General features: G+C 42.2%; 1 protein-coding gene and 1 long non-coding RNA gene across 3 annotated transcripts in view; both read left to right on the forward strand.

Annotated features, from left to right (window-relative positions):
• Window positions 1–2,451, forward strand: part of LOC135895854 (uncharacterized) — a 51,058-nt gene extending 48,607 nt beyond the window's left edge. For both annotated transcript variants that reach the window (XM_065424052.2, XM_065424051.2), the window contains one exon: window positions 2,269–2,451. In XM_065424052.2, coding sequence (XP_065280124.2) covers window positions 2,269–2,352 — 84 coding nt within the window. In that variant the 3' untranslated portion in view covers window positions 2,353–2,451. The remainder of the gene's footprint in view (window positions 1–2,268) is intronic.
• A 3,168-nt stretch (window positions 2,452–5,619) lies between these two features.
• LOC135895848 (uncharacterized) lies at window positions 5,620–13,376 on the forward strand. Its single transcript, XR_010562497.2, has 3 exons — window positions 5,620–6,450; window positions 7,490–7,587; window positions 8,858–13,376. It is a non-coding gene; the product is annotated as an uncharacterized lncRNA (long non-coding RNA).
• Window positions 13,377–14,576: the final 1,200 nt, after the last annotated feature.

Consider the following 14,576-nt stretch of genomic DNA (forward strand, 5'->3'; position numbering starts at 1 on the left):
TGCAGACATGCACAGACAAGGACAGACATGCTGTGCGCAAGTGCTGCATAGATCTTTATCCTTGTAGGCCCTCCGCCTGAAGCAAGTGAACTACTGAGCTAATTGAACTTCCAAAGTACACTATGTCACAAAATTCACAGAGTACTACTTGCACACAACCTACAGAAATGGAGGAATCGGATTGTATTTCGAATATACTAGAAAACGTAATTCTGTCACGCGGAAGCTTAAACACATACCACTTTTCGAGCTGCCCGTTTTTGGGCGAGCACATCACGAAAAATTCTGACTAACTAGAAGCTAACAGCTTCACTGTGCAACGAGCTGTTGCGCTAGGGGTCCTCTGTTTGAATGCTGTCATGGCGAAATTTCGTTTATGTTGATTAATTAAAGCCAACATCTTTCCTAGCGACTCTAGCACCATTTTTCCGTATCAGGTATGCTTCCACCTCTTTTTGAGCCTGATCCCGGAGGTTGTACGCAGCTGCGCCAATAAGGTTACATCATTTTTCTCGTTCGAGCTGTCATATTGTTCCGCACTTTTCATATTTCGGCCTGAGACGATCTGGGAAGAAAAGTCATGGGCTGCTGCTATATTGTTTCGCGATACTTGCTGTTGACTGCCATTTCCAAAATTGTTGGGGATACTTTTGTAAGGAATTTAAGACCTGACAGGAGCAACTTTAGTTATAGAACTGTGTGGTAATCTAACGCGCTAATACGCCATGTCATGCCGCATGGCATGCAATATAGCATACACATACCTAAATATATTCAGAAGCTCACGGTGACGCGGATGGCAAAAATTCGCTATGTTTATAACTGCTGTCAAAGTAAAATCACAGACTCCTTTGCCACCGGAAAAAGTCCAACATTCATTGTCCCTATTGCGCAGGCGTGTTATCCCAACTTAGCTACAGTGATGGTAGTCCCTGCGTATATATATCGACCTATCTATAACCTAGCTCCTTATAACTCGTCGGAAACACACTGGTGTTTTTTGGAAACATCCCGCAAGAGGTGATGCAGCGCTTATTAACGTTGTCACACAACATTACCGGGTCACTGGATATCGTCAATACTCTACTTGCGATTTCATGTCTACGCGGCTATAGAGACATCATGGGAGGAATAGTTTTTAAGTGCTTCTTCTAATTCCCCACAATGTTCCTTCCGCACTGCCACTCTTCGGTTCCCTCCTTTCATTAATGAGTCAATCATGCAACCAGGCCAAGTGACTGAGCATAGGCGTTAGTAGACATCGACTGGTCACATGATGTATTCAAAAATCAAAGGAGGCCACCGGAAAGTGACAGTCCAGAAGAAGGAACATTTTGGGGAACTTGAAGACAAGCTTAAAATGCCTTTGTTCCGTGATATCTCTATAGCCGCTATCGCCAGACCCTATCCCTTCCCTCATTTCCCTTTTCCAATCCCCTTATTAGTCAATAAAGTTTTCCATTTATCCATCCATCCGCGTACACATGCAAGTGCCAGTAGCGGATTGACGCCACGCTAATGCTGCATTACAGTGTTAATAAGCATCTTCAGATGGCCTCGGAGTATTTGTTAATGTGGGCCAAGGACCAGCGAGTGGTTATAAATTCTACAAATGTGTTCAGCTAGACGGACCTAAGATCTCCTATATCCTTCCTTACGAATATCACTTCGTCATAAGTATCACACATTGTACCGCACGCTAAAGAGCAGCTTAAGCACGTTCAGGAAAACAACCTTTAACATGACTTCAAAAATTTTGGAAGGTCCTAATTTGCTTTTGCATGCTAATAACGACGTCAACGTCTACGTGCGAAGCCTGAGGATGATGTACGTTACAGCCGGACGGCATCTATTGCCGCTATTTCTTCATTGTCGGCAAATGTCTTGCCTCTCATCATCATCATCATCATCATCACTACATTCATATTCGTCACCGCTGCATTTATCGATCAACGTCCCTTTCCCGTCCTTGGCTCCCAGGACATGCGTATTGCTTCATTACACGGGTTGTTCCGTTCTAAAGGCATTCCACTGCATTTGAGTACTACCGGACGATTCAGCTTACTCTCGATATTCGCATATGAGTTGTCTTAAATTTTAAATCACTGGTCTAAGTTAGAGTAAAGGTAGCGCATTTCACGAGTAGAACATTTTATTCTTGAAACACTAGGAGGCGTTCTTTTAATTATTGCCTCATGCCTTCCATCACTGGGAGCTCACTTATTTGCGCATATTTACACATATATTGCTTTCTCAATGCCCTTGCAGCGGTGTGCCGGGCGCTTGCTTCCCAAGGACGTAAGGCACATTCTCGAAGGAGTAAAATGGATGAAGGACTTCATCTCCGGTTGATAGTCGCTTTTTTACAGCGCCAAAAGAAATAAATAACTGACCCATCGCCAAAAGTCCAATACTTCTAATGTGGTCACTATCTATGTGGACTTCAAAACTTCAAATAAAAGGAATTTACAAGATCACCTCTTCGCTATATTGATTTCAAAGAAAGCTTTCTTTGCTACCATGCTGGATTGGGCGTGGCTGCTGCTGGGCTGGTCGGCGGATATAATTTTGCATATGTATGTGAAAGCTTATGTGCGCCCAACTCGAGTGCCAGAAAACAGGCGTATACCACTCCTGCATGCTTACAGACAGCGCATTACCAGAAGGCAATAAAATAGCAATTATTGAATAAGACCTGAACATAATGTAGCGCCCTAGATCAGCAAACGGAGGAAGCGCACTTATTCTCAAGCACGATAATACGACGAAAATAGTGCTCGTTTGGTTTCTTCGTCCTGGCGCTGACACGTAAGTCATTGCAGCAGCCTCATGTCAACAGACATGCATTAGGCGAAAATGAAAATAAAAAAGCAAGCGATAGCAGCTCCGTTGCTCTGGCTGGGCTGAACAAATATTATTTTAATGAAACTGAACGTATAAGGAAATGTTTGCGACTGTGCAGAATGATCGATGAAAGACCGGCAGACTAGTTATACTGTCGCGACATAAATGGCGCCACCGTGATGCTCTGCGCTTCCTGGAGACCTTTTCATTCCCGCGACACGCGCTTGTTATATGAGCCGCCACTGCTGTGGGCTGTCTGCTCTAATGAACTAGCGTGATGAACGACTTCTTTATCTCCGGTCCCTAATACGCAAGTACTCTCGCAGAAGCATTGCAATATGTCAGCACACATGATTAGCTCGCAGTTAGCATTCCATCTCAAGTTACTATTGCTTTTCACTATTGGAGTGGGTGAATATTCCAACTTTTGAATACCAAGCGAACGTTGCACGCAAGTTATTTGACTTCCAAAACGAACTAGTCGGCTTTTCCGAAAATTGAAACTATACTAAGATCCTACAACAACCGACCGGTAAAACCTGGTTACATTTCTCCGTCTGCAAAACAAAGTATAGGAAATTATCAGAAGTGAAACAACGTGAAAAAAAATCAAATTCAAAGCAATCTAGAAACACAATGCGTAATAGATGTTTCGTTGTCTGGCTCGCTGCGGAAGCCTACGCGGTAACACGCTACATTTTCTTGTAGTCTGTCATTCGGTGCTGTCTTCAATTTAGGCATCTAGTGGTTCTATATCTAACGTTACAACCTGTGACGTTTTTCTTGTAGCGGGTCATTCACGCGTGTCATTGTACAACTACTCGGCCCAAATTTGCAGCACGTTTTTACTGTAGCACTGTTCGCAAGATAAATTTTCAGCCAATCCTTGCGCCCTACATATAAATATCAATATTTTTCGGCAACCCTTAAGTGTTTTGGGGAAGCTAGTCACACAGATGCCCTTTATTCTTCGAAATCTTCTGCATAACCAGTATCTAATTAGGTTGGCAAGCTATTCGCTTACTTTCTTCAATGAAAATTAGGTAACTTGTGTTTCAAAGTCGCCGTAAGTTTTCCTAATAGTTACCTATCTGTTTTCACTGGTCAGCACAAGAATGGTCCGAAAGAAGGCCTTAACAAATACTTTTGCTGTTAATATACAATTCATTATGCTTGTGGGAGGGTGCTGCTTATTTCACTTCCAAATAAACTTCCGTATGTACAGGGAGCTGTCCTATAACATTACAGCAAAGCACGAAATCTCTCAGTTCTTTTCAGTGCAAACTGGACGACAACGAAATATGCTCGAAGTAAAGCTGGCGAACAATATGTACAGTCACTCTTGCGTTGAGTCTTCTGCTACACATATTCTTAATGGCATCTATACAGAAAACAGCGCAATGTGGTGTAGATTTACTGGAAATGAAACTTCTGAAAGGGGCCGTTGCCGTGCTATTTGGTACGGCAGGAAGTGCCCTTCGTGGGATCATCGAACGGGTTGATTCCTTTCTGGAAAGCATCAGTGGGAGGATACACGTTTTCCATTAACAGCAGAGGAGATAGCTCTTCTCGAGCATGAAATTAGAGGAAGTAATAAAAATTATTTTATCACGCAACAGCAGAATAAAGCAAATCCAGTAATATAAACGGATTTATTGAAAACGTAATTCTAGCGTTTACAGGTGTCTCAACTAAGGTTAGCCAAGCTCATTGAGAACATATCGCTTATACGAGGACGCAACGAAAGGAGTTTTTTGCCAACAGAGACGTACCCCACAAGGGTCAGTTTTTTTCGTAATGGAACTATCGTTATAAGGATTAGTTTAATTAACGAACATCATAACTACAAGATTGAGGGCGCGTGTTTTGATGGAAAATTAACAAATGTGTTTTAAAATACATTTATCATTTCAGTTCTTTCAGTGTGCTAGGTCTCGCGTACTTGTTTTTTCCCGGTTATAAAGAAAATGTGCGAAATATTAAAAAAAGCCGCATGATTACGCGTCCACTCGCCGCCACGTTGCCCGTTACGTATATACTTATGTCTCACGTATATAGGGCGTTATAAGCTAAAGTTACTCCAATCTTGTCGATTCCGACTCTGCAATCAGCCCCCCACGATTGGTCAAAACATTTCCGAGCCACCCCCCTTCACCTGTCCGCCACGCGACGTCACGAAAACCGCGAGAATGATTTGATATGTGCACACATGATTGATCATGTTGAGGTCGAACAAAAGAGAAATTATTATTTCTGATTGGACGCTTATTTGCCAATAGCCATCGACTATTGGTCAAAAGTTTTGGATTGCGCCCACTTCGTCTGTCTGTCGCAGGACTCCACCAAACCGCGAAAGCTGATTTCATCAAAGGGACGTGTACGCGCTAAAAAGATGTGTTAGGAGACTGCTCCGTTCCGAATGGAATAGAAGATGGCTGCTCGTTGATCGACAAGGCACTGTGTGCTCAAACCTTCCGGACAGCATGGATTTGTTTGCCCATAATAAAACATTTTGCGAGGCAGTATAACGTTATCGAGACCTGTAAGCGCGTATACGACATCGCTATGCCAGGTCTTCTTTGCTGAGAATCCGTTTTAGGAGCATTTTGAAGCTTTCCTTGCACACCGCCTCGATTTTCCACCAGACACCGCAAGCAACGTAATGTGTAGCGGACCAATGGCAGACGCCGGCACCACCCTCCTTATTCGGTTATCTATTTTCGTTGCACTGACTCGGCCCCATCGATACCCTCTACACCTAGAGTGCTTCTCGCCTCTTGTCAGCCAATTAGTTCAGAAAAAGCACTCAATGTAGGCAATGGTATTCGTTTTAAAGCAAACAAAAGTGACCTCCTATAAAGGAAGAGAGCGTTTGATTGGGTTATGCAGTCAGTCCTGCGGGTCACCGCCCGGTGCTTGCGTCGGCACACTCTTAGTGAAGTCCTGCATAGTGTCCTCCGTATAAGCGGTACGTTCTTGGTTCATCACACACCACCGCATATAAGCGTTCGTTCGAGCGAGATCATGCGTGACGAAACGCGGCCAACCTCGCGGCTGCATGCGACCAACGAGCAAGCGCAACGTTTATATGCGGTCCTGCAAATGTGGCGCCCAAAAAGCGCACAGAAGCGTAGAGAAAGCGTTATAAAGCGAAACGTACAAGGAGTGATGAGGGAGAAGCTGTGATGGAGAAAGAAAAGTGAAAGGAAAAAGGAGAGGACGAATAGACTAACAAAGAAGTCGTCACGTCTGTGCGTAGCATTGATGGCGGAAGAGGAGGAAAGACTGCGCCAGCCGGCAAGGAGCTGAAACATGGCGTGAGCTGGCGGACGAGGCGATTCTTTTCAGTCATTTCTTTGCACCAGCCACGTTGTGCAACTGTGTTTGCACTGTGAAGACATTAGGCAGCATCGATGAACGCTTTCGGTGATCCCAGTAATGTTCAATTCCGCCCATATTACTGGAGATTGTAAGAAGTCAGTGCAACTTCGACAACTCGTGGAAGTGCGAGCACAGGGCCACAATCTGCAGCGGTGAGCTTCCGTGTGTGCTGGATCGCTGGGTACTGGAGTGTGTGCGGTACAGCTGCGAACCAGTTTTAATTCGGTAAGTTGATTTTTGTTTACCACACTACTAAATGCTTAATTTATGCCATTACATTATTATGAGCAAGCAGAGAACGCGCCTCGGTGATTAAACTTCTCAACGTGTAGTAATAATGCGGACACGTGAATTGAAGTTTTACGTGTGAACTATCTATACCTGCAGGCACAGTTTCGTTTCGCTTTTCTCAGATTACATTATTCCTGGCGTTATTTTTTCCTTGCGTAGCCAGGTGTCCTTTCATTGAAACTTCGTGCGCGGATTTTCACAAGGGCTTGGCGCTTTATCGCGCCGTTAGTAATTGCGTGTAGCCTTCTAACCATGAAATCTTGTGTTTTTTTTTTATCCCCTTCGTGGACTTTGCGAAATGAATTCATTGCATTTCGTCGTTTAAGTTTGCCGAACAACGTCTTTGTTTTGAATAGTTTGCTGTTGCGTTACGTACTTTCGTTGGTGTAATATGTGTGGATCCGCGTGGGTTTCTGGCTTTTCTGTTCAATGCGTCGAGTTCACTGAAATTCAGAGCCTAGTTTAGCCTAGCCAGAATCTTGTCTGACAAGCGAAAATAATCGTTTAACTCCGACGACGCAGCAGCAAAGAAAAAGTGTCGGTTTGCGCTAGAAGCGGAATTTGCCACAATATCTCTCGGTGAGGAGCTGTACACTCGTTAGTTGTTGAAGGGGCGAATTTCTATGCCACTGGTAAAATTTCAATGGCGAGATATCTCCCGCCGAGCTAGCAGTTTCAAGTTTTATTGCAGACTAGAAAATCTTTGGATTTCTGTACTGGCGTCGTTTATTAATGTTGTCAGAAAGCAGCGCTGCGTTGTCAAAAACTACGAAAGACCCCAAAAACATATCTACAAAGTTGTACATATTAGTTATGTGTAGTTATTACTATGTCGTGTTGATTTTAGGGCTATGAAGTACCCACTAGCCCCAAAATAGACCGTAATAATACTTTTCTTATGAGCTTTTGTTTCGTTGATTATGAAATTTCTGCAATTTCTTTTTATTCTAACTTTATCAATTTTTTTCTATAGATTATTAAAGCGGGCGGCGTCGACACTAATAAAAACCCCTCCAAAAAAAGCGGATCCCCCGGCTCTCCAGTGCAGCTATACAGTGGACCCTAGCACCGGTAAGCCAAAAACTGGCCCAAAATGGCTGTTTATTACATTGTTAATGGATAATATGCTTATTGTGAAGCACACGAAGAAAAAGCTCATATTTGGCTACAAGAAAAGTGTGGCGGGGTGCAGAAAGAGACAAGTGTTCGCAATATTGCTCGCATGCGGATGACTTCGAAGCGTTTGCATGCGCTGTACTATCACTAAACAAGTTCACGAACCTTCTCACTCATTTCCGATGATTTTACTGGAGCGGGAAGTCACTGAGTGTGTTTGGGCGAGTCTAGATTGAAGATGATTCTAAGTGACGCAGAATGCCGGTAAATGTAAGTAACATAAATTAGCACGCATGAGGGCCAGCTGACAATGTGGGCGCACTAATTATTACCTTATAGTGCGGAGAAATATGACTGTGAAATAAACCGTAATCGCAAGTGCATTGAGTTGATTTCGAAGAGGACAAGTATATGTGAAATGTGTTTGTGCACAATGCGGAGAGCGCAACTGAGTGAATTTTGCTCGCTTTAGTTGTTTGCTCAGAGCATTACGTGTGTTTGCCTATTGCCATGGCTTGAACACTTTGTTTACACTATGCATGCCCTTGTTAGACCCTCAAACCCATCAGACCCGTGTTACACCGTTCATGCTTTTATCTGTATGCGTCTTGGTCTTCTTCAGCTTTATCTTACATTGGTTCATACGGTGTTCTTTCACACTTGCAACATGTTTGTATCCTTAAGGCCGGTTCATTATCTTCTAGCTGATTTATTTTTCCGTATACTTGTGGAGCAGCCCAGAGAAAAAAACGGACGATTATTGTTTGTATGGTACACAAAGGTGCCAGTGAGCCCACCATAGCAGTATAGTGAAACTTCTGCTGCCCCATGCCAGACAAAATCGGTCAGATTTACAGGCTATGTATGCTTCCTGCGGAGAAACCACCGAAGCGGAAGAACAAATAACTATAAAATAGTCTTCTGTCGCTCTAAGAAGCTTTCGTAGGCACCACAAGTTATGTTAGCGCATCGTAATATGGCCTGTACAGATAATGTTTCAGCTCTTGTGCTGTGCAATTGCACATGCGTGCTAGAACGAACTATTTTCATATATTTAACCACACATCTACAAACACAAGAAACTCAAAACGTAGTAGTAGTATTAGCAGCTGTATTAGCAGTATTAGTATTAGCAGGGCGGGTCATAAGTATACATGGTGGGTCACACGTGCAACGGCAGCGGTGGTTGAACGCAAATCTTATCTCATAATTTACCTTTTTCCAGCTTGGCTTGCTTCCCTGATGTTTCCATGGACACTGCTGGGGACTTTTCGTGAGCTGCCGTCATCAAACATAGTGACTAACGAGTGAAGCCTCCGCAAAGCTTCTTTCCTTGCCGCAGTATTTCTGCAAGATCCAGCTGCCTAGAGCTTGCAACATGTTTTGTCCGTCCCCTGCGAAGGACATTTCATATTCTGCTGAAAGCCCTGCGCTTTCTGCCCCTTGGATTGAGCTAGGCCATACACGGCAGGTCACACGTGCGGCAGCAGCGGAGGTTGACGGACGCAAACCTAATCTTTTGATTTACATCTTTCCGGCTTAGTGAAAGCCGCCGTTTTTCCGTTTAACTATAGAACCATTTTCCAACCACCACTGCTGTCGTGCTGCCTGTTCTATTTTGCCATTTCGGAATTTTAGTGTTAGTTTTGACGCTGTTTGTGAGACTGTACTTATAGAATTACTACTACGACACTGAAGTGCGGAATCTGTGATAAGCCTGTTCCAGACGATGGACGTGCTGTGAAGTGCTTGGAATGCGAAAGCGCCTATCATCTAGGCGAATGTTCTTACTGCTCACAGGCCACATTTAAATCAAGCAGTGAGAAAGGCCGCCAGTCATGGCGATGCACGGTGTGCCGCACAACGCAGTCAGAAACCAGCGAAAAGGTGAACTTTAATAGTGATCTCACCTCATTTATGGCAGAGATAGGTCGCAGGCTTGGCGCACTTGCTGATTTAGCGCCACAGGTGGAAGAGGTTAAAGGGTCAATTAATCTTATGTCTAAATCTACGAGTGACACAAGACAATGAAATCTAAAACCTAAAAACGCGAGTAACTCAGCTCGAGGAACACCGTGAAAAGGAAACTCTTGAGGATCTAAAAGCAACTGTTCATGTTCTTGAATGGCGCAGCAGAAAGCTGAACTTGGAAGTTCACGGCATTTCATTAACACAGAATGAAAACCTGCTTGATAAATTGAACGACGTGGCCATTTCTGTATACGAAACCTGACAACAAATGACGTTGACACCATACACAGGCTCCCATCCAGGATCGTAAAGACACCTGGGATCTACTTTGAACAAACGTAAGGACCTGCGGGCTCTTAAATCGAGTGTTCAAGTTGTTGAAAATATGACCAAACAAGGTCGCGATCTCCTGCGCCGAGTCAGAGGCTCGACAGTAAACAACGGTTTTCGCTTCGCTTGGCACGCAAATGGAAATCTTTTTGTTCGTCGTACTGAGCATGAACGAGCGACAGTCATCAGGAGTTTGACGGACACTGATTCGCTGAACACTTACGTGTGGCGGACACTGAACCGCAACACGTAAAGAAAGTGCGTGTATTTCGCATTATTCTTCACTTACGAAGTCACTTCTTACAGAACTGATAAGCTTATCGTATTTAGTTTTCTTATGAAGGATGGTTAACACTGCTTGACGTGTATGCACTTCAGCCTTCAATCAGGCCGTAGTAAGCTTAAGAACTTGGCAGTTTTTTTGGTGACATTCATGAACTTTTCAATGTCGTCATCTTCTCTGAGACATGTTTTGTTTCAGCGCAGGACGTTTACACTGTTCCTGTGTACAAGTCTTATTACATTAATCGTTCTGAAAAGCGCGCGGTTGTGGTGTACCTATGCTGGTGTCAAATGCCTTAGACTCTGAACTGCTGTCAGACTTTTGTTTTGCAACTCCCAATTATAAAGCGCTCACAGAAAAGCCTCGTGCTGAAATTTTGCCTGTGCTCCAGTTTTGTCGGTATGTTATCGCCCCTCTGGTAGTGAATGTTCTGAATTTTTCTGTTTTTATAATCGCTCTTCGAGTTTGTGAACGCAAACCAATACAAATTGGTCTTCGATAGTGATTTTAACATCAACATGTTAGATGTGAATAGTACAACGTGGCAATTTACTTCTCTTCTGAGTATCTATTCATGTTATAACTTTACAGTGGCACCAGGAAGTTCAGATTCACTAATACATCAAGGACTCATAGATCTCTACATAACAAAGTTAGAACTACAGGCCATAAACTATGGTACAATTATTCGTGCCATCAGGGTTAACTTACGCGTATTTATTTCTACAAGTCACACATTGAACCAATCTGTGTGGCCAGAACAACGGCTTTTTATAGGCCTATAAATGCTAAAACATCGTCATTCTTCCGAGCACAGCTACTACGTATTAAGCTTGGTATTGTGCTAGAAGATTTTAACCCTGACATTGCTTATAAAATATTTCTTAACGTGTTCCTGGAAGCATACCATTCATCGTTTCTCTTAAAGACAGACGCTCAGAAAATGCAGGAAGCCATGGATGACAAGGGAATTGCTCCACCAAGTTAGAAAGCGTGACCAATTGTACAAAACATTAATCAAAACTAAAATGCTAGAGGCACTTACAGCGCCTATAAGCAATACACAAACTCCGTTACAAGGGTCTACGGAGAGCTAAGAACGAATATCTATTCAAGAAATTTACTATGTCTGTAGGACGTAATGTTAACGTTTGTAGAAGGCTTAATACAATGCAAGGAAAATTGCCAGAACAGACGATTACGATTTTACAAGATGACGTAGAATTCGCAGGTAGCGAATTGGCGAACAGTTTCAATGACTTTTTTCTTTCAGTCGGTGAATCTTAAACGTCCCGATGCAGATTTTATTTATACGATTTCTCGCACTGAAAACAGATTACTTCTCACACCGATTTCCGAGAATGAAGTTGTCTCGTGTTCTGTGACATTCAGACACTAAAGCCACTGCTGTGTCAGGTATCCAAATACAACGAGTTATATATGTTATCGACGTGCTGGTGCCATTTCTAACTCATTTTTCGCCAGAGTTTAGCACTAGGAATTTTTCCGCGTGACATTCACACTACCAATATGACTGCAGTATTCAAAAAAGGGGACAAAAATGACATAAGCAATCACAGGCCGATAAACGTATTACCAGTCTTTCCTAAACCTTTTGAAAAAATATTCTCACAGCACGTGTCATCTTTTGTATGTCGCCATAATGTTCTACATTCTGCCCAATACGTCTTCCGAAAGAAGATATCCACTGAGCTTGTCCTTCTTGCCCAGAAAGAATTCATATTAGAGGAATTCAAATGTCAGGAAATGGTACTCGGTTTATCTTTAGATTTCTCCAAGGCGTTTTACCAGAAAGCTGGAATTCTATGATATTAGAGGCGTTGCGCACTCTTTAATTTCCTTCTATTTACAACACAGAGCTTCGTATGTAATGCTTGCAGAAGAAAAGTCACTTTCGAAAGCAGTCAAATGTGGCGTTCCCCAGGGCAGCATTCTGGGACTATTTTTTTTTACTATATATTAATGAGATCCCAACCACTGATAATACAGCTAAGTTTATTATATATGCAGATGATACCAGAGTATATTTAGCAGGAAATTAGGGCACATACTTAGTTGATAGAGGTAACGGAGCGCTCCCCAAAAAATAAATGACTGGGCTGCACAAAACCACTTGACGTAATGGCTCTGGAGAAACCCGCGAGGTCAAAAGAAGTAAAACATTACTTAAAAGTTAACATTAATAAAACAAAGGCGTTCTTATTTTGACTTCAAAACAAAGCTGTCCAGCTTGCTGCAATGAAGTTAGGTGACATAGAAACATAACTAGTGTCGTAAATAAAAACCCCGGGAGTCTATTTTCGTGAACACATGACATAGGACGACCACGTAAATCACATGATTACTAAGTTGTCTAGAACAATCGGCGTGAAACGCCGCGTTTTTTTTAGTGTCCTGTACCTGTGAACATGCTTCTCTATAACGCTCTCTTTTTACCAGTAAATAAATATGGGTGACTAGTATGGGGTAGAATCACTAACGAAAATATCAACGACTTGGAGTGTTCCAAATGCGTGTGGTTCGGTTAATATGCAAAGTTCCATACCATTTGAAGACTGAGCACATTTTCAGAAAACATAGTATTATTAAGGTGTATTCTATGTACACGTATATTTTGTGTCGCCAGTGCAAACTTCGTATAGTCTACAATACTAACGCGCTAGCAGTACTAGCTGGACTACAAGAAACATTACCAAATATAAAACGTGCAAACCAGAAGAATGGTAAATAAAAATGTCACACAAATTACAGCAAGCACATGCTACAGTTCTTGCTACCCACATTACTAAATACAATTAGTTGAGAACAGCTCTTTCACATTTCACAACAATCATTGAAACAACTACGGTGAGTATTACGGGAAGTAACATCCTTGCCATAAACTCATACACGTTTCTACGAAATTCTCGCTGATTTGTTTATTTTAATTTTGCTGTTTATCGAAATAATGCTTGTGTGAGTTTTCTGAGATGTACCATACGCTAGTATGTTTTGCATGTACGTGAGCCTTGTACACTGCACTGTATATTTTCCTTTTCATTTTTTGTTGTTTTTTTCCTGTTGCAACTACCGCTTTGTCAACGTGTGTGTAGAGTGGCGAGGTCCTCCCAAGCTCTCAAGCAGCAGCATTTACTCCTGGTCTCCCGAAACATTGTTGCAAATAAACTCAAAATTCAATTCAATTCAGTTCAGTTGCAACATTCCAGATTAACGAATAAATAATAATAGGTACAGATGTGCTAATACCTATTAACATTTTTGTTATTAAACGTAATTCTATCATCCAACAAAGCTAGTTCTTTGTATGGTAAAAAAGGGCGTCCAAGAATCTTGTATTCCCGTGTCGTTTTAGAACTTGCACGTAACAACCTACAGGAATGCCGATACACTGATACGAACACTACAGAATCTACTTTAGGTTCAGAGTCGATTAAAACAGTTTAAAACATTGGCTGAGTTAAGAGGGAATTCAAAGGACAGCATCAAAGTTAAGTGACATTCTTACATTATGAGAAATGTATCACTTTCCTATATTCCTTAAAGTTTCAGACTGAGAGGAGTGTAGCAAGCAAACGTTTTTTGTAGATTGGAATGACATAGAAAAGAATCGGCTGGCACAAATCCTTCAGTTAATAATTTTATTTTGGGCTCAAATGAAGTGCGTTTAGTACGTAGTCTGAAGCACTTGAGTTGAAAACGCTTTCCAGCTCAATATTGTGCAAATGTATGGAGGATCAGAAGTACACCTCTAACTCACTTTTTTCTGTCATGCTTTACCATAAAAGGGAAAAAATAAAGACATTCAGAACAGTAAAATGTTAAGAACAAAAGTAGTTCTCATATGATTTCCAGCTGCATGCCCTTGTGATGCTTGAACCTAACATTTTAGCCAGGGTATTTGTTCGTGCAATACATTTTGACTCGGGTATAATTACCTAAGCAAGCATATATATACGAAATGGATAATCAAAATTACAGGATACAATGGAATGCCATACTTTCATTCGTAAAACTCCAGAACGTCAATATTTCTGGGTAAGCTTACATATTTCGAGGCCATGAGAGTCATATAGTAATTCCATGGTCTCCGTATAGAGAGAGCATGTTCTCCAAGGTGTAGACAAGGTGGCTTCCCTAAGATAAATAATTTGCACAGTTATGCTTATTTATTTTCTGCGCACACTGGAGTACAGTGTTTCTTTCGCTTTGACCAACAGCTCACGAAAAATGTCTCCTAACCTAGGGTACCAGCAGTGTGGTACCGGACGAAAAGGGGTAAAGCAGAGCGCGGATGCCACAGCACCATCTTCAAAAGTATCGATTCAATGGCCGACCACCT

Source organism: Dermacentor albipictus, chromosome 2 (genome assembly GCF_038994185.2).
Source record: "Dermacentor albipictus isolate Rhodes 1998 colony chromosome 2, USDA_Dalb.pri_finalv2, whole genome shotgun sequence".
Classification (NCBI taxonomy): Eukaryota; Metazoa; Arthropoda; class Arachnida; order Ixodida; family Ixodidae; genus Dermacentor; species Dermacentor albipictus.